The sequence below is a fragment of the Melospiza georgiana genome, chromosome 14 (genome assembly GCF_028018845.1).
Source record: "Melospiza georgiana isolate bMelGeo1 chromosome 14, bMelGeo1.pri, whole genome shotgun sequence".
NCBI classification, from domain to species: Eukaryota; Metazoa; Chordata; class Aves; order Passeriformes; family Passerellidae; genus Melospiza; species Melospiza georgiana.
The window spans coordinates 19,638,600-19,657,192 of record NC_080443.1 but is presented as its reverse complement, the minus strand read 5'-3'; the positions used below and the strand labels follow the sequence as shown (position 1 = coordinate 19,657,192).

At 52.7% G+C, this 18,593-nt stretch overlaps 1 protein-coding gene across 1 annotated transcript in view; it reads left to right on the top strand.

The window, feature by feature from the left end:
• The window catches only part of SLC7A5 (solute carrier family 7 member 5), a 30,977-nt gene extending 17,466 nt beyond the window's left edge, over window positions 1–13,511 (top strand). Inside the window, exons 3-10 of the mRNA XM_058033967.1 lie at window positions 696–801; window positions 1,178–1,222; window positions 2,628–2,751; window positions 3,886–3,989; window positions 4,620–4,716; window positions 5,130–5,279; window positions 6,116–6,293; window positions 7,452–13,511. Coding sequence (XP_057889950.1) covers window positions 696–801; window positions 1,178–1,222; window positions 2,628–2,751; window positions 3,886–3,989; window positions 4,620–4,716; window positions 5,130–5,279; window positions 6,116–6,293; window positions 7,452–7,507 — 860 coding nt within the window. The 3' untranslated portion in view covers window positions 7,508–13,511. The remainder of the gene's footprint in view (window positions 1–695; window positions 802–1,177; window positions 1,223–2,627; window positions 2,752–3,885; window positions 3,990–4,619; window positions 4,717–5,129; window positions 5,280–6,115; window positions 6,294–7,451) is intronic.
• Window positions 13,512–18,593: the final 5,082 nt, after the last annotated feature.

Here is an 18,593-nt window from a genome sequence, read left to right as displayed (position 1 = left end):
CCATCAAAGACACGGAACAAAACAACTGCAGAGCATTTGAAAGCAAAATAAATAAACCTGGGGCTGCTCAGGGAGAGCTGGGACCAGAGGCACAATCAAATCTTCTATTTCTGGCGTTTTCTTTCAAAAGCAGATCCACAACAGGAACTTTTGATCATCAGGCCCTAAAGAAGGTGACTTCTGATATCCAAACCCCCAGAACCTGACTTCCCTCAATCAAAGGGATTGCCACAGGCCTCTGCTTTATCAGGTGGCTGGTGGGACTGGAGGAAATCCTGGGTTTCTGGGGGTTTGGGTGGCTGGTGGAAGTGCAGGAAATCCTGGGGCTTTATCGAAGGCCAGCAGCCTGGAGTTGAGAGGACAATGTGACAATCTCTGTTTGCAAAGCATCTTCCAGCAGGAAGGTCCCCAGGATGGCCCTGGGACATCACCTTGGTGACAGCACGTCGCAGTGTGAGAAAGTTTGGAGGAGTCAGTCCTTGCTTAAGATGAGTTTTTGGGGTCATCATGTGGGGATGAACCCAGCTGGAGTGATCCCTGGAAAACTGGAGGGAAAACGTGCTCAGCATAACCCAAAAAGCAGCGGGGTGACAATGAAGATAATTCCATCCTAAGAGCAGCTCTTGCCTCCAGGTTTCTCTGGAGGCCTTTGGGGTTCAGAGCCCGTGGCACTGAGCAGGGTTTGTGTCCTGCAGGTGATGTGGAAAACCTGACCCCTCAGAAATCCTTCGAGGGCACCAAGGTGGGCGTTGGGAACATCGTGCTGGCTCTGTACAGCGGCCTCTTCGCCTATGGAGGATGGTAAGGCACAGCCCTCTCTCCTTTCCACACTGAGCTCAATTCCAGCTCCAGTTATTCCAAACTGAAGCTCCTGCAGGGCTCCCTTGTCAGTCCTCTGAGCACCTGCTGTCGATTTGCTGTGAAAAGAGGCCACCTGCAGCCATCCTCATCATGGAATGATTTGGGTTGGGAGGGACCTTCAGGATCATCCCATGGGCAGGGACACCTCTCACCACCCCAGGCTGCTCCAAGCCCTGTCCAGCCTGGCCTTGGACATCAGCCATCCTCATTTTCCCACAAGATCAGTGCCTGTGCCCCTCCTGGAATCCCTGTGCAGATGAGTTAAACTGGAGGGGTTATTTAACCAGAATTAACCCCTGTCCTTTTGAAATTACAGGAATTACTTGAATTTTGTGACAGAAGAGATGATAAATCCCTACAGGTAGGTGTGAGTCCTGGCATGACTTCCCTGGTGGAAAAGCTGCTGTTTTGGGGAAGTCCCTTCCTCGTGTGTTTTTAACACAGGAGGAAGCCAAGGTCTTCATCTGGAAAAAGAGAAAACAAGATGAGTTAATGACCTTGCACCTCCCTGGAATCAGGGAAAGGGAACAATAATCCCTGCAGGAGCAGGGCTGTTGTTTTCCCTGCTCTCCCGTGCCACGTTATCAGTGCTAGGAGAAATCTCTGCTTCCTTGGCCTGACACCTCTGTGAGTTATGGGCCAGCCAAGAGCGCTCAGGGCTTTATTGCTGCCTTGGTTCAACTCCCACTGAGCATTTGTGCTGCTGTCCATGTGTTTGTGCTGCTGTCCATGTGTTTGTGCTGCTGTCCATGTGTTTGTCCCGTGCTCTTCCCATCCTGTTGAGCAAGAGCTGCTTCCTTCTCTGCCCGTGCCTCTCGGGGTCATTTGGGGCCCTCAGCAGAGCAGGACAGTGCTGAGAAATCCCTTCTGCTCCTGGGAAGGTGCCTGGGAGCTGCTGGGAGCCTGAGGGCACTTGTGCAAGAGCCCCTCCTGGCTGCCCCTGGGGGTGCTTTGGTCCTGCTGGGAAGCACAGGGCTGGATCCACCCCCTCCCAGAGAAACAGCAAAAGGGGGGCTGCATTTTGCAATTATTTTCGTGTCTGCTGGATGCAGTCCTGGTATTTGACTCTGCTCCTGCAGCTTGGAGCTCTGCTGGAGCAATTAGAGTGGCACCAAGCAGGGTTTCCTTTTGCACTTTCCCTTCACAAATGAAATTAAACTGTTGGGAAAGGCATATTTGTACCAACACAGGCTGTTCACAGACTTACTTAGGCTGTGCCTGAACTCCTTTTCTCTGAGTTCCCTCAGTCCAGACAGCTGAGTTTAGGTAGAGCCTAGAACTGCCCAGTGCATCCCTGAAATTCCCATCTCCCCCAGGAATCCCCCCAGCACAAGGGAGCTCCTTTGCCCAGAGATAATCCCCATGCTGGTGCCACTGGGTATTTTTAATTAAAAGTGATCTTGGATTCCTGCTTGCCCAGGCAGCCAGGGCCTCTCCATGCAAAAAATCCCTTCTGCCCTCATCCTTCCCTCTCCATCTGCAGTTCAGGGGCCACTCAGTCCTTGGGGCTGGAAAAGACCTTTAAGGCTGTGAACCAGCACCATGTTCAGCACTAACCATGGCTTCAATGTGTTTTTGAGGGATGGGGAGTTCCCCCCTCCTTGGGCAGCCTGTTCCCCTGGGGATATCCCCTGTCCCTGGGAGCAGTGTGTGCCTGGGACACTGCACAGCAGAAAAGCCAGAGAAGAGAGGGGCTCAGAGCGAGCTCAGGAGGGTGGCAGTCCCTCCTCAGAGCTGCTCCAGGACAATGGATGTTTTTTCCCTAGGAACCTGCCCCTGGCTATCATCATCTCCCTGCCTGTGGTCACGCTGGTGTATGTGCTGACCAACTTGGCTTACTTCACCACGCTGAGCACCGAGCAGATGCTGACGTCTGAGGCCGTGGCCGTGGTAAGATCCCTCTGCTCCAGCCTGACTCATCTGGGCAGGTGAAGTCAGCCTTGGAATCACTGCTCACATCTCCTGCTTCCTTCCAGGCTGCTCAGGGCTGCTTGCAGAAACTCTGATGTGGAGCAGGAGATAAAGAGCAGGGAAGAAAAGCGTGATCCCCAGGGGATTATCCTGGGCAGCAGTGAGGGTGGCACTCAGTGCTGCTCTTCCTTCTGAGCTAGGGAAGGTTGCTGCTGGCCTTGTGACTGCCCATCAGTTACCAGAGCTTGATATTTGTGGGGAAAGGTCACTCAGTCAACACTGAACTGGATTGTTCTCTCTCCGTATCTCCCTTGTTTTAATTAAGAGAGAAAAATAATACTTCTATTAGTTAAAATGCCAGTGTGGTCAGGAACCCTGATGACTTCAGAAGGGAGCAGACCTTGCAGACTGAGCCTGACCAGGATTGTTCAGGGCTTCAGGAGGAGTCTCCCAGCCCAGGATGAGCTGAGCCCCTCAGGTGACACCCTCCATCCTTTGGGTTGGGACAGAGGCTCTGCTCCAGCCACAGCCTGTGCTGCAGGGATGGAATGGTTTGGGTGGGAAGGGACGTGAAAGCTCATCCCATCCCACCCCCTGCCATGGGCAGGGACACCTTCCACCATCCCAGGTTCTCCAAGCAGCCTGGAACTGTTCTTCTGTGCAGCCTGTCCTGGAGCAGCAGAAGCTGGAAATCAATCCCATATTGTTGGTGCAAACCCGCAGTGGAGCAGCACAGGCTCAGGCTGCGACAAAAAGCTGCAGGGCCAGGTCCCTGTGTGTCCCCAGGGCTGGCTCCCAGCTCCTGCCTCAGCACTTGGCAGCAGCTGCTGTCTGAGTTTCCTCACAGTTTCCGTTTGGTCTTGAACTTTCCGATAGCTGTGGGTAAGTGTCGTGTCCTGGCCCCGAGGGAAGGGCTGGCTGCTGATGTATTTCAGCAATTCCACAGTCGGCTTTTTCAGGAAAGGGGAGCAGCACGTGGGAATATGGGAAACTCTGTCACAGCTTCAGCACTGAGCTGTGGCATTTGTTGGGATTTCTCCAAATACTATTTGTAGGTAGCTATGAGTTTTTTGGGACACTGTGAATGTGAAATGTCTCTTGTCTCCCATTTAGGATTTTGGGAACTACCACCTGGGTGTCATGTCCTGGATCATCCCTGTCTTTGTTGGGCTCTCATGCTTTGGGTCTGTCAATGGATCTCTTTTCACTTCTTCCCGGTAGGTTCCTTGCTCAATCCTGTGGCTTTTGTTTGCAAGCTGTGCTCAGTTCCTCACCCTTTGGAGTTCTCCTCCAGAGAGTGGCTGTGGGCAGACACAAAGTCTGGAGGGCCTGGAGGCCACGTGGGGAATGCAGGAAGACAAAGTCAGACTTCAAACCAGATTAAAGGCAACCTTTCAGTAGTGTCAGTCTTCTGTTCCTCAGACAAAGTCCTGGTGAGGTCAATAAACAGAACCAGACACAGGCTCAGGGCTCGGGGCTGCTGAGAAAGTGCATTTTATGAGAAGCAGAAAGTTGGGAAACTTCAGGGCTGAGAATCCCTCGGGAAGGGGTGAAAGGCTGGGCAGGGGCAGGCCTGAGATGGTTCTGGCTCTGACACATCCCTGGGTTGCCTGAGGAGTCACTTAATTGCTGTCCCTGGAGAGCAGGGTAGCAATCCATCCTTCCTGCATTCCTTGGCCATGTCCCTGGTGAGCAGGGACAGCTCTTCCAGTGCTGCTGTTCCACTCCTGCCTCGGGGCCAGCAGGGCTGAGCTCAGGCTGGCCCCACTCGCTGGTTCTGTGCTGAGCACAGAGCCCTGCAGGGCTGTGACTGAGCTGTGTCCCCTCTCTGTCTGTGTCCCCTCCAGGCTGTTCTTCGTGGGATCCCGAGAGGGGCACCTGCCCTCCATCCTGTCCATGATCCACCCCCGGCTGCTCACCCCCGTCCCGTCCCTCGTGTTCACGGTGAGCCCTGGGGGGTGGAGCAGGGCTGGGATGGAGCCACAGCCATTCCTGCATGTGCCCACAGGAGATTGACCCTTCCCGTCGTCTCCTCATTGTCCACTTCTGCCTTGGATTCTTCCAGCCCTGGAAGTATCCAAGGCCAGGCTGGACAAGGCCTGGAGGAACCTGGGATAGGTTCTGTGGCATTAGGTTGGAACTAGAGATCCTTCAAGCTTTGAGGTTCTTCCAACCCAAACCATTCCATGATCCTATGAAATGGTTCCAGGCACCAATTGAAAATAACTTAAATAAGTAAAAAATAGTCAATGGGATCCCTTTCCTGGCAGATATTTCCCCTAAATACCCCCATTTAGTGTTGTAACATAGGTGGTTTTGCCTGCTCCCTTTCCTAATGGCCTTTTCCCTGGATTCAGTGTGTCATGACCCTGCTCTATGCCTTCTCCAACAACATCTTCTCAGTCATCAACTTCTTCAGCTTCTTCAACTGGCTGTGTGTGGCCCTGGCCATCATTGGGATGATGTGGCTGCGCTACAAGAAGCCAGAGCTGGAGAGGCCCATCAAGGTGAGAACGGGGTGGGCACTGCCAGGGGACCCCTCCCCAGCTCCTTCCCAGCACCAGGGGAGGCTCAGCTGCTGGTCCTGCATGGGAAAGGGGCTGGGACTGCAGGAAATGTTGTGTTGTGGCTAAAGGAGGTGGCCCTGCTGCCGAATCCATGCAGGAGCATAAAGAGCTGCCTTGGGGACAGCACAGTGAGGGCACTCTGGGTGACAGGGACAGGGTGTTGTGGTGGGATTACTCTCCATGAGTGCCAGGACAGATGCCAGGCTGACTCTCAGTGTAACACTCTGTACCCCCATGGAATTCCCCTAAAATAGTTTTCTGCTAAAGCAGCCAGCCCCGTGCCCAGCTCTGTCCCCAGTGTCCTTGGCCAGCCTGGCAGCTCCGTGTCCCATCTGGGGGGAGGCCAAGATCCTGTCAGCCCCCGGTGCCTCTCCCCCAAAAGCAGTTTCTCCCTCATCCCACAGCACGCTCGGGTCTGTGCCAGGCAGCAGCACCCACAGGGAAACAAACCCACGGGCCTGGCCTGGTGCCTTCCCAAAGGGAATCTGTGCTGCCTCTTCCCTTAGCTTTTGGGCTTTTCTTCTCAAAGCTGGGCTGCTCTGGTGGGTGCCCTGCTTGGAGTCCCCTGGGAAACAGCCCCAGCTCGTGCTGTGTCTCTGCTGGCTTTGGAGTTTGGTGATGATTTGGATATGGAATTATGGAACTGAGGTCCAAAAAGGTGCTGAGAAAGGCTCTTGGCCATGGGGAGACAATAATTCTGCCCCTCCCAGGCTGGATAAACTTCTGGAAAGCCTCCCCTGGCACATATCCTAAGCTGTCCCTTGCTCCCTGCTCAGGTGAACATCTGCCTGCCCATCTTCTTCATCCTGGCCTGCCTGTTCCTCATCGCCGTTTCCTTCTGGATGACGCCCAAGGAGTGTGGGATCGGCTTTGCCATCATCCTCAGTGGGATCCCCATTTACTTCTTCGGGGTCTGGTGGCAAAACAAGCCCAAGTGGGTTCTCCAAGGCATCTGTGAGTATCTCCAGGGAGGAGCAGCTTTGGCTCCCAAAAGATTTCCCAGTGCTGTGCTGCAGTGCAGGCTCTGCTCCCTCTGGAGGAGCTTCCAGAATCCTGGCTCTGCTCCATTCTTCTTTCATGGGAACAAGTTTGTTCTGATGATTGCCATGTGTGCCAAGCGTCCCAAATGCTTCCCGATTTGCAATAATGGCAAAGTTTGGGACCATGACCATGTTTTTTAGGGGGTTTTAATCCTGCCAAAGAAGTTTTTAGCAGCAGAGCAGAATTCCCTGCTCATAGAAAAGCTCAGGGCCAAGCCTTTGCTCAGCAAAGAATCCCTTCCCAGTGGTGTAGGAAGGATTGAGCACAGCTGGCCTCAGTTTGACAGCTGAAAATCCACAATTAGTCCCAACCCATGGCTTAGGCAGTGCTGGCATTTGGGATCCAGGCAAAGCTTTCCTTGGCATCCCCCTGTGATGCAGAGCAGAGGGAAGGGAAGCTCCCCTGGATGTTTTTAAGGTATCTGCTCCAGGGTTTTCCACCAGCTGCCACAAGGCCAGGGTGTGTTTGGAGGGATGGAGAGGCTGTGCTTGGCACACAAAACCTCAGCAACTGAGCCCAGAAAGTCAATCCCTGCTGCCCAAGTAACTGAGCTCAGCAGCTGCTTCCCTGCTCTCCTGCAAGGGGCTGACCTAGAAAAGCAGGCAAGGAGAAGTGCCCAGCCTTAGCTGGGTGTTTCATGAGGAAGAAAAAAGCTTTCAGCAGCACTCAGCACTTGTTATTCTTCTTTTCCCCCTGTCTCTCTCTCTGTTCCTCTGTCCCACCCTCACTTTTTTATCCTGGGTATTGGGCTCAGTTCCTGGAAAAGCCATTTTTGCAATGCCTGGGTAGTAAATTACCATATTCATTGTTTTCCTCCACCAAAGGATTGTAAAAAGAATATTGAAAATATTCTGGGAACAGACAGTGATAATTTTGCAAATGTCCGCTGAGAAACACAGGAATTTTGAAAGTGATTTATTGAATAGATGGAATGGAATGGAATTCTTGGAATATTTCAAGCCTTCAGCTGCACTTGGACTCAGGGTGGGGAGGCAGAGGCTCAGCCCTTCCCTCATGGACCCAGGTTTGTGCTGGGGGTGATCCCTGACCTCTCCTTTGCTTTCTCTGCAGTCTCCACCACCGTGCTGTGCCAGAAGCTGATGGAGGTGGTTCCTCAGGAATCCTAGGCAGGACAAGCAGGGACTCTGAGCTCGAGGAAACGCACAAGGTTATTCTGAGATGACACAAGGATCCGACCCCTCATCCCCAGTCCCAGGCACCGGAGCTGCCTCCTGCTGCCACCACTGCCCCAAGGCTCTGCTCACCTCCTGCAGCCCCTGCAGCCCCTCCCAGCCCTGCAGAGCAGCCAGGAGAGTCCTTGGTACGAGCCAGGAGGAGGAATTGCAAAGGGCACTGCCAGGGGGTGCTGCCTGTGCCCTCTGTGTGTGTGTGAGGGCTGTGCTTGGCTCTGGGGGCTCCTTTGCTTTGGGATCTGCTGGAGCCTGGGTTGAGTGTTCAGAGTGCCTGGGGGGGGAAGCTGGGGCTGCCACAGAGCCCTGGGGGGGTCCTGAGCTGCCTTACCTGGCCCAGGTTGGGGTGGGAAGCAGAGCTTGGCTGATGTTGTCTCACTGCCCCAAACTCACACCCCCATGTGCTGCTGGACACTGGATGTAGGGGGCTCTGAGTGTCTCTGTGCTCCTCACTCAGGGCCCTGCCACCCTCTGGGTTTGGATCACCACTCTCAGATCCTGGCAGCTCCCTGCTGCTGAGCCAGCCCTCCAGGATGCTGCTCCCCACAGTGCCCATCCCTGGCAGTGAGCACTGAGGGGGAGTTCCTGCTGGGAGCCCCAGGAGCTGCAGTCAGCAGAAGGCCAAGTCCTTGGCTTGCTCATTCCATGCTTCTCTGTGCCAGGCTTTCATCCAGCATGGCATGAGCAGCTCTGTGCTCTCTCTCCTCATGGCCCTGCTCAGGGAGCCATGTTTGCCCCTAAACCACCTGCAGAGAGAAATCAGGGGTGGGGATTGCCCTGACACATTCCCTGGGGTCTCTGTGCACTGCCCGGGGCTGCTCCCTTTGTCCTGCTGTGTTTCCTCTGGAATGTGCCACGGAGATGGGACCAACTGGCTCTGGGCTGTGGAGCAGGGCAGATGTCCTGGCTGGCTGGAGCCTCCTGGGGCTGCTGGAGATCATGGAATGGCTGGGTGGAAAGGGACCTTACAGCCCATCCAGTGCCACCCCTGCCATGGCAGGGACACCTTCCACTGTCCCAGGCTGCCCCAAGCCCTGTCCAGCACTGCCAGGGATCCAGGAGCAGCCAGAGCTGCTCTGGGCACCTGTGCCAGGGCCTGCCCACCTCTGAGTAATGAAAGTGAGCTCTGCTCTAAGGAGCAGAGCCTGGCCTGATCCTCCTTTGTGCATCAGGTCTGGCTTGATGAGATGCCAGCACCACCCTCCTGCTCCAGGAGCCATCCCTGAGCACAATCCATGATCTGCATGTGAAATCCTGGTTTGCTGTTGTGGGTGGTGCCATCCCATCCCTGAGCACCCCAGAATTCCTGTAGTTCCCCAGTAGTCAGCACTGTCCCCTGAGGGACACGTGGCTTTCTTTGCTCCAAAGTGTCACCCTTGGAAAGCTGCAGTTCCTGAACCATTTGCTCATTGTGCCTCTGTGCTCTGACATCACCTGGAATTCTGATTTTCCCCCACTGGAGCTGCTTTGCTGTGTCTGTTGCAGATCTTTGTGCTTTGTGCAGGTGGCTTGGTGAACTATTCCTCATTTTCTTTTAATCTTGGCCATTGGGAAGCTGGGGTGCTCCAGGAGCTGTCACTTCCCACTGGGTTCTCCTTGAGGCAGAGTTCTGTGGGCTGAAGGGGCTTTGAGGACACCCTGGTGCTCACTCACTCTGTGTTATTAGGGCAGGGGCAGCTCCTGCCCAGCTCTGTGGCCATGTCCAGGTGCAGCTCCACACTCCCACTTTTCCAGCCCTGTGTCCTGCTCTGGGGCAGAACAGGGGAGACAATCAGCTCTTTATTCCATGGCAGCTGGGGTGGAGATTCCAAATCAGCTCAGTGGCAGTGTGGAAATATCCAGTGACAGTGTGGAAATATCCAGTGACAGTGTGGAAATATCCAGTGACAGTGTGGAGATTCCCAGTGACAGTGTGGAGATTCCCAAATCAGCTCAGTGACACTGTGGACATTCCCAGTGACAGTATGGAGATTCCCAATCCAGCTCTCTGGGAGCTGAGTTAATCCATGAGGATTTGCAGCTGCTTTGGGAATATCCAGGGGGCAGACCCCAAGGTTTTTGGCCAGTGCAATGAGTTGGAGCATCTCAGGTCCAATGCCAGTGGAGAGACTTTGGCATAAATAAGGTCATGAATCACAAAATCTGAACTTGAGTTTTGGCTTCTTCCAGCTGAAGGCTGAGGTGGTTTTGAGGAGTGATGGGAAATCACAGCTCCTGCTGGACCTGCTCCATGGAGAGGGGACCTCAGTCTGTCACCTGCCACTCCAGCTGCAGGGTTTTTTGGCTGTGAGGTCTCAGGGCAGCTCCTGCAGGGCCTGGGTTCAGCGTGGGGGCTCTCAGTGCCAAAATCCACCAGCAGAATTCCTTGGGATGCAAAGCAAAGGCATTGGAATCTCAGCCACCTCAACCCAGAGTCAGCTGGCACCAAGGGCCCTCCACAGAGAGCTCAGCATTGGGGCCAGCCCTCACAGAGGCTGGCTTGGACATGTCCATCAGGTGATGACCATCACAGTGCCCTCCTGGTGACCCTTTCACACTGCTTTGAAAGAGGAGCTGTCACACTAAAAAGTAATTTTTAAGCAATCAATGGATTTTAATTAAATCCTTAACTGGCTTGCTTTGCTTTTCGTGGATTTCCATGGTTTCTCACTTGCTGCTGAAGATTTTCTCTTGTACTAACCTGAGGCTCTGATCCCACCTCTGTGGGCATCTCATCAGCATCTCCTTGGCAATAGAGGTTTAGGAAGAAACTAAACCAGGTACCAGCACAGAGCCACAAAAAGGCTGAATTTGGTCAGCCTCAGCTCACAGCTCCACATCTCAAAGCTGATCTGCCAAAAAGCTGATTTCTTTCACCCTGGAGTCATTGATCCCCCAGAGCTGCCCTCCACCAGAGCTTGGTGGCATGGCTGGAAGAGCTTGGGTTGGTTTTTCCTGGAGGTTTGGGAGATAATGAGGAATGGGGTAAAACTGAATTTCATTTTAGAAAGAAAAGACCACAGTTTCTGCAATCATGGAAATGGCTGCCACAGCCCCTGCTGTCTGGTGTGGCAGCTCTTCCCTTGCATCAGCAACATCTGCCCCCAGCTTGTGCTGTTCTGATGGGTTTGGGTATGGGAGAGGGAGAACTCACCCCTGGGAACAACCTTGCTGCTTGTTTTCCTCAGACATGGAGTGAGGTGTGTCAGGGAGGGCAGGGGAGGGACAGAGTTCCCAGTTTCCCATCCTTGCCAGCACTGGAGGTGGGATTTCCCTGTTGTTTTGTGCTCTTTGGGGCCCGTGGTCAGGCAGGGAGGGAGATGAACCCTCCCCACCAGGACCCTGCAGCCACAGTGACCTCCAGGAGGTTCCACAGGAATCTGTTCCACTGACAGCTCCCTGCAAGTCCTGCTGGGGTTGTTCTGTCCATGGAATTCAGGTTGGAAAAGACCTTGCAGGTCATGGATCCCACGGCTGTGCCATGGTCCTGTGCTGTGAGCTGACTCCAGATTCCAGTTCCTGCTCCTCTCCAGTTGTTGTGAGTTCAGGCTCCCAGGCTGGCAGATGTTGTTTGGGGTGTTCACAGGATTGCATCCTGCAGGGATTGCTAAACAGAGCAGGAGCTGCTGGCCAGGCACTTCCATACCCACTGGGTTCCTCTTTCTAAATGCACCCTTCCTCCAGCTGGGAGGGGAACCAGCCCTGCAAGAACCAGGGGGATTTATGTCATCATGATGGACTTTTAATGATTTTATTTTTTAAAACTTCCTGCAGAATTTGCAGTGGTTTCCATCTCAGACACCGTGTTCTGGTAAACAGGCTTTTGTTTGGAACAGCCCCCTTGGTGGCCACGGAGTTCAAAGGGACTCTGGCACAGTTGAACAAACTTTAAAGGCCCTTCAGCTGGGCTGGGACTCCTGGGAAGTGGCTTTGTTGTTGTCCAAGGCCTCTCCCAGTGGGTGGCTCAGGCAAGGGAATAAATTGGGCTCCTCCAGGGGCTGCTCCGTGGTGGGTCCAGGCAGGGGCAGTGGGGCTGGTCCCTGGAGCTGTGACTTCCCAGCCCTGAGGGATTTTCCCCGTGGCAGAGCCCTGGTCTGGCTGCAGGGAATCCCAGGGAATGTTTCCACTCAGCCTGGGAAGGTACCTGTGCCTTCAGCTCTGGGGCTTTAATGGAAAATCAAATTACAAAACAAATCCTTGAGGAAACTGCCAAACGTTGTCCTTACACAACTTGGGCTGCTCCCGTGGGATGCCAGCTCTTCCTCCCTCCACTCTGCAACCTCCTGACTCAAACTGGGAAAGGGCTGGAACCAAACAGCTCCTGGAGCTTGGGAAAGGACAGCCCCAGGGCAGGGTGGCTCCAGGCTGGTGCTGAGCTCTGGCTGGGACCCCAGGGACTGAATCCCAGCCTGTGCCTCAGCCAGAGCCAGCCATGACTGGTGCCAAGGAGGGAGATCCTGCACGGATGGGAATCTGCTCCTCCATCCCTGCAGGGATGGGAATCTGCTCATCCTGTAGGCCTGGGAATCTGCTCATCCTGCAGGGCTGGGAATCTGCTTCCTCATCCCTGCAGGAATGGGAATCTGCTCCTCGTCCCTGCAGGAATGGGAATTGCTCATCCTGCAGGGATGGGAATCTGCTCATCCTGCAGGAATGGGAATCTGCTCCTGCATCCCTGCAGGAATGGGAATCTGCTCCTCATCCCTGCAGGAATGGGAATCTGCTCATGGGATGCAGATTCTGCTCCTCATCCCTGCAGGAATGGGAATCTCCTCCTCCTGTAGGGCTGGGAATCTGCTCCTCGTCCCTGCAAGGATGGGAATCTGCTCATGGGATGCAGATTCTGCTCCTCATCCCTGCAGGAATGGGAATCTGCTCCTCATCCCTGCCAGGACATCCTGGAGCCCTCGGTGCTGAGGGAAGCTCCAGGGGCTCCTCATTCTGGGTGTCTCCTTGAGGAGATGGTGCTGGCTTTGCCTGGGCTCGAGTTCTTCCCAGTTGGAACTGGAACTGGGTTGGGAATGTGTGGGGGATGCTGCTGAGCTCCCGTTGGATGGTGCAGTGGTAGGAAATGTGGCTTGGGGTCGGTGATCCCAAAGGATCCCATAGCCAGAGGATTGATTATTCCTTGCCTGAGAAGGGGTGTTGCTTCCTCCAGCTGTGGAAGTGGTAATGAGTAAAAATAAAAAGTATTTTTTTAAACACTGAATTAATTTCTAAACTGCCTAAAAGAGACTTTATAGCTACACCTGAGTTCCTCCCCAGGGCCGATGTGGAGCCCAGCACAGGGACTCCCCCTCATCCTGGGCTGTGGCTGTGCTGGGATCAACATCAGGCAGGGAAAAACCTCCTGGTTTGTTCAGAGGATGGGGCAGGTCCATGTCCCACAAAACCCTTGGGGAGGAGGATCCTGAGGGGTTCCCAGACCTCGCTCCCACCCTCAGAACAAAGGGAGGGTGACCTCCACTCCCTGTGGAGAATCTGACTTTTCAGACACTTTGCTTTGTATTTTTGTTGTTTTTTTTAAACACAGGAAAAAAAAAGAAAAGCTCTTAACACACACAAGAAAACCTGAACCTGATTTACGATTTTGTTATATTTGGTTGCTTTAAAAAAACTGTTTTACTAATTTAAATATATCTGTAGATGACACTATATTTATTTGAAAGGGGTAAATATCTTTTAGTCTTAATTCTTCTCCAGTAAGCGCTGTGTATCCCAATGTTTGTGTTCCTGGCAGCACAGCAGTTCCACTGACTGAGGGCTGGGCAGCCAGCAGCTCCTGAACCCAATGGCCTTGGACAACAAGATGTCTCTTGCAATGTAATTTTTTTTTTTTTTTTTTGGTAGTATTTCTTGATTCTTTTATGTCTGTGGTTTAACAAATCTGTTCAATGTTTGGGTTGTTCTATGTTTTGGGTTGTTTTGTTTTGTTTTTTTAACAAAGAAAGCTGAATTACAACACTCTGGTTGCTGGTCTTTGCCTCAGAAAATTTTCTTTTTCCACATCCATCAGCACCTGGGTTTCCCAATATTCCTTTTGCAGCTGGATTTAGGAGCAATGAGAGCTCCATGCCTCCACCTCCATCCTCCTTTTTAAATTCTAGATCATTTTCCTGAGGTTAAAACTGAGGGAATGGGGAAGTGGGAGAGCTTTGGGCACGAGGAGGGAGCAGGGGAGGAATATCCCAATTCCCAGGGTGTGTCCATAGTTCTGTGCAGCAAAGGGAATGTCCAGCAGGAGGAAGGGACCACGTTTTTATGGGAAAAGTGCTGCAATTCCTCTCCCCTGTCCATTCCAGGCTGGAGAGGAGGAGTTTCAGTGGGAAAGGAGCAGGGCAGGGATGCTCAGGCTCCCAGGGCTTGGTGCAGGATTTGATTTTGGGTTGCAGAGGGGCAGAACTCCAAGGTTTTCCTTCCTAAAGGAGAGGGTGGTGCTGGGGGTGTTCCCTTGGGACACAAACACATCCCAGAGGAAGAAATGGGCAGGAAAAGCTGTGGGGAAATCCCAATGAAGTGGGACTTGAGTGGTACCACATGGGCTGAGCAAATGTCACACAAATTCCACAGGTATGGTGTGACAAGGAGGGACTCACTGAGCTTCCCCTGGGGTTTGGAAAAGGGAATGAATTCTTGTTTGGGAGAGAGGGAGCACTGACAGAAGTGGTTACTAACAGAGGGAGCTCTGCAGGGCTCACCCAGGGATCATCTCCTGGAAAAGGAGATGGACAGGCTGGAGAGTGAGGAAATTCAGAGCTAGGGAGTGAAATCCCACTGGATCTGAGCAATCCCCATGGATCTGTGGATGCTGCTCCAGCCCCAGCAGTGACCCCTCAGGGCTGGGCTCTGGGTGGGAGCAGGAGGGGACCTGGACACCCAACAAAGGCAGGAAATGTCTGCACCCCCTGGGGCTGGGGATGTGCTCAGAGCTCTTTGCTTTGTGCACTGAATTAATTTCCCACAGCACAGACAAAAGGGTTTTTATCTGGGGGGCACTCTGTGAGTCCAGGGCAAACCTGGGGTGGGATCACACTCCTGCTCCAGGCATTCCCTGCAGATCACCATTGTTGTCACCAGACTGGGCCCTTTGGCTCCTGCTTCCCCTGGTGCCACTGTGCCCTCACAGAACCACGGAGTGACCTCAAAGCTCATCCTGTTCCCACCAGCCCAGGTTGCTCCAAGCCCCTTGAACACCCCCAGGGATGGAGCGGCCACAGCAGAGAACAGACATGGATTCACAGTGGTGCCAGTGTGGCAGAGGGAGGCTCCTGGAGGGTTTTTCCTGGAATGGGAGCCACATGTGGCCCCAGCATGGTCCAGACACGTCCCCAGCTCTGCTCTTGTGGCTGCTGGGTTTGTCCTGGGGCTGGAGGTGCTGGGAGAGGGCAGCACATCCCTCTGGAAAACACACAGCGAGCAAGGCTGACATTTTCCCACCCTCAGACCAAACCCAGGATATTTTCTCCCCAAAGCCAGGAGCTGCTGTGTGGGAGGGCTGTGGAGAACACAGGGAATGCCACCAAGGAAGGGTGAGCCCTTGGAGCAGCAGGTGGGAATGTCCCAGCACTGGAGGGAATTGCAAAGCCCATAAAACTGTTGTTCCTTTGAAGATTTGTGTGCAAGATGAAAGGCCCTAAATCTGTTTGGGTTGGGAAGAAGCCACTGAAGGGTGGGGTGTGACACGGGCCCGGAGCAGCTTCAAGGGTGCACAGATAAATCAAAACAAGGAGCTGACAGGGAATTGTGGCTGGAACCAATAAAGGGATCCTGGGAGGGAAACAAATTCATACAGTGAAAATGAGCTCCAGGTATGAGGGAAATTGGAGACAAGGAGAATTGATGTTGACAAACTTCCTTGAAGCAAAGTAACACCCAGCAACAAAATTGTTCCTTTAATATTGAGGCCGTGGAACTGCCTGAAGGGTTTTTTTTACCATTTTTTAAAGGAGTTGCTGATTTTAACCTGCAAAGCCAGGAAATAAAGGTGTCTCTCCAGATGATTTTGCTGGAGACTTATTTTTATTTAATTTATTTATTTTTTAGCTGTCAGAGCTCAGCAGCACAGGTTTTTTATGGAAAAATGGGTGTTAAAGATCTTTAACAAAAGGATCTATTCAACTCCCTGATTCCAGACCTTGAAATGTAAGAGGGATTTTTCAGAGATTTCTATAAGGATTTTTCCCCTGCATAATTCCTGGAGATGCAAATTTCCTGCCTGTCTTGGGCTGCAATTCTCCCAGTGGGGTGGGCAGGACGAAAATCCACAGAAAGCACCGTTGTTTCTGGCTGTGCCTCAGTTTCCCCTGCTGGGAAAGGTCTTGCTCATGTTCCCAGAACAGACTGAAAGCTCTGTCTCAATCAGCTGGGACAATAAATGCTGGAAATTCCCCTGCTCTTCATCCAAGCTGCACAACGGGAAAGATGAATCCACATTTGGATCCCTCCATCGAATCAGAGACCAGGGAAGCAAGAAATGGCAATTCCTGTTGCCTGAGCCTCTTTCCTGATTTAATTAATGTCCTGATTTAATTAATCTCTTTCAGCTGCTCTCCTGGGGTGGCCATGCTGGACCCTGTCCCCAAAATCCAGTTTGCAAGCACGGTTTGCTGGGAAAATGTCCCTGTTGCCTCAGGCCAGTGCAATGCAAGCCTTGGAGAGCCTGTTCTGGATTTGGGGGAGCTGAACCCAATTATGCATTCAAGCACCTGGAGCTGTGGCAGCCAGCAAAGAGCTGGGATGGAGCTGGGAGGCAGCAGGAGTGAGGGACAGTGCCCAGGAGATGGGAACAGCAGGATTATGGACACATTATGTAGGGAAAATAATTATTTTTTTAATTAAGAGCTCTTTCCAACAGCTCCTTTTGGAAGTGGTTCCCTGCCTCCCTCTGCAGCCAGGGCAGGAGCTCTGCAATGTCCAGCTCCTGCTCTCCCAGTGTTTCTGCATGAGCTGGCATCACTTGTCACTGTGTGTGTCCCCAGGGTGACAGGGACAGCTCACAGAGCCACCCCAGGCTCAGGGTGCATTTGGCCATGCCTGGCCAGGCTCCAGGAGGGTTTGGGATATTCTCCACCACAGAGAGCCTGGCAGGGCTGAGATCCCAGGGACTGAGCAGGAGCTTCACCCCCACCCTGCTCCTGGCACAGGCATCAGGGCCCCTCCAGCCACTAGAATTGTGTTGTAGCTGAGCTGGTGACTCTGTGCTCCCAGATTCAACATGCAGCAGCTCATTGCAGCCTTCAGAATCATTGCAGCCCTCAGAACCATGGAATGCTTGGGGCTGGAGGTTAAATCTCACCCATCTCCACGGGCAGCTCCCATCCCACGTGTCTGCATCGTGCCAGCATCACCAGGGACCTGTCCAGAGACTGTCACAGCATCAGGTGACAAACCCTGCAGCCTCCCAGAACAACCCCAAAGGAGTGATAGGAATGAAAGGCACAGAGCCCTGAGCCTAAGCAAACCCTCGGCATGTTGCAATATTCCAGGAGTGTGGTGAGCTCCACTTTGGAGCCACTTCCTGCCTGGTTTGGTCAACACCTCCAGGAGCCTGGCTCTGCTCTCAGCGAGGTCATTTCTGCTCTGACTTGCCCAGAACAGCAGGGGCTGCCCCTCTGCACACACAGCTCCTCCCTTGTGTAACCAGCAGGAGCCTCATCCCTTGGGCTGCACAGGAATCAGGTCTGGGCACCTCAGGAATTCGGGAGCTCTGTGCTGCAATGAGCTGCTGCACGTTGGATGTGGGAGCACAGAGCCAGCAGCTCAGCTAAAACACAATTCAGTGGCTGGAGGGGCCCTGGTGCCCGTGCCAGCAGCAGTCCCTGGGATTTCAGCCCTGTGGTGGAGAATATCCCAAACCCTCCTGGAGCCTGTGAGGACCTGAAGGAGATTCCTGCTGGCCCCGGCTTCCAAAAGCAGCCAAAAGGCACCAGGGCAAAAATTACTCTTGCTGGTCACAGTTTTTTCTTGAGAATGAACATTTGGGGATGGAAAAATCCTTTCCCCCTCTGTTTGTGATTGTTTTCTTTATGTACCTCTAATATTTTCTGGGAAATCCAGAAGCCTGGTATCACCTGGTGGCTCTAAAGCCAGCAGCCCATGGAACCTTTCTGGGGAAGATGAAGCTGAAGGTTTTGGGGTTATCTCAGCTTTTCCTGCATGTCTGGAGGCAGCTGGATCTTTCCATGATATTCCTGATGGACTGCAGGAATTGCAGGCTGAGTTCCCTGCTGGTGGCTGCAGTCTCCTGTCTGTCTGTCTGTCTGTCTGTCTGTCTGTCCACGGCCTTGCTCCTGCTAAATGGGATTTATCCCAGTGCCAGCACTGGGTTTGCATTAAGGGAAAAAAAGCTCCATAATCCACACTGACAAAGTTGCCTGCAAGAGGCTTTCCACGAGGCACTGGCTCCCCACAATGTAAAGGGTTTAAGCTCTCACATGATGGCTCAGGCTGTGCAATTACTGCAGGAATCAGCTCTGGGCAGCCCCATTCCAGGGGGAGCAGCTGCATGGAAAGGTCTGGGCTGTTAATTGGGCAGTCCTTCCTCAGGTAGAGGAAATAACGTGGTCAAAATAAAAATCCCAGCTCACAGAAGAAAGTTATTTAGAGCCACATTAATCCCAGTGTCTGCCAGACCCTCTGAATAATCAAAAATTACTCTTGCTGGTCACAATTTTTTCTTGAAGAGGAACATTTGGGGATGGAAAATCCTTTTGTCCCTTGTTTATGTTTGTTTTCTTCAGGTACCTCTAATATTTTCTAGAAAAACCAGAAGCCTGGTATTACCCAGTTAGAAATCCTGCAAGCCTCAAACCATTCTCTCTTCATCTTCCACATTTAATTAAAATTAATAGAAATTGAAGCAAAATTAGCCTTTTTCCTAGTACCCCATGGAATTCCTGAGCAGGTGCTATCACTGCTGAGCAAAGGTTAAACAGGTTTTTGTCTGTCTTAATCAGGAAACCAAATCTGAGAGAAGCTCCTGTACCCAAGGCAAACAAGATAAACCCATAAATCCTGCAAAATATTCTCTCTGGGATTTGCTTCT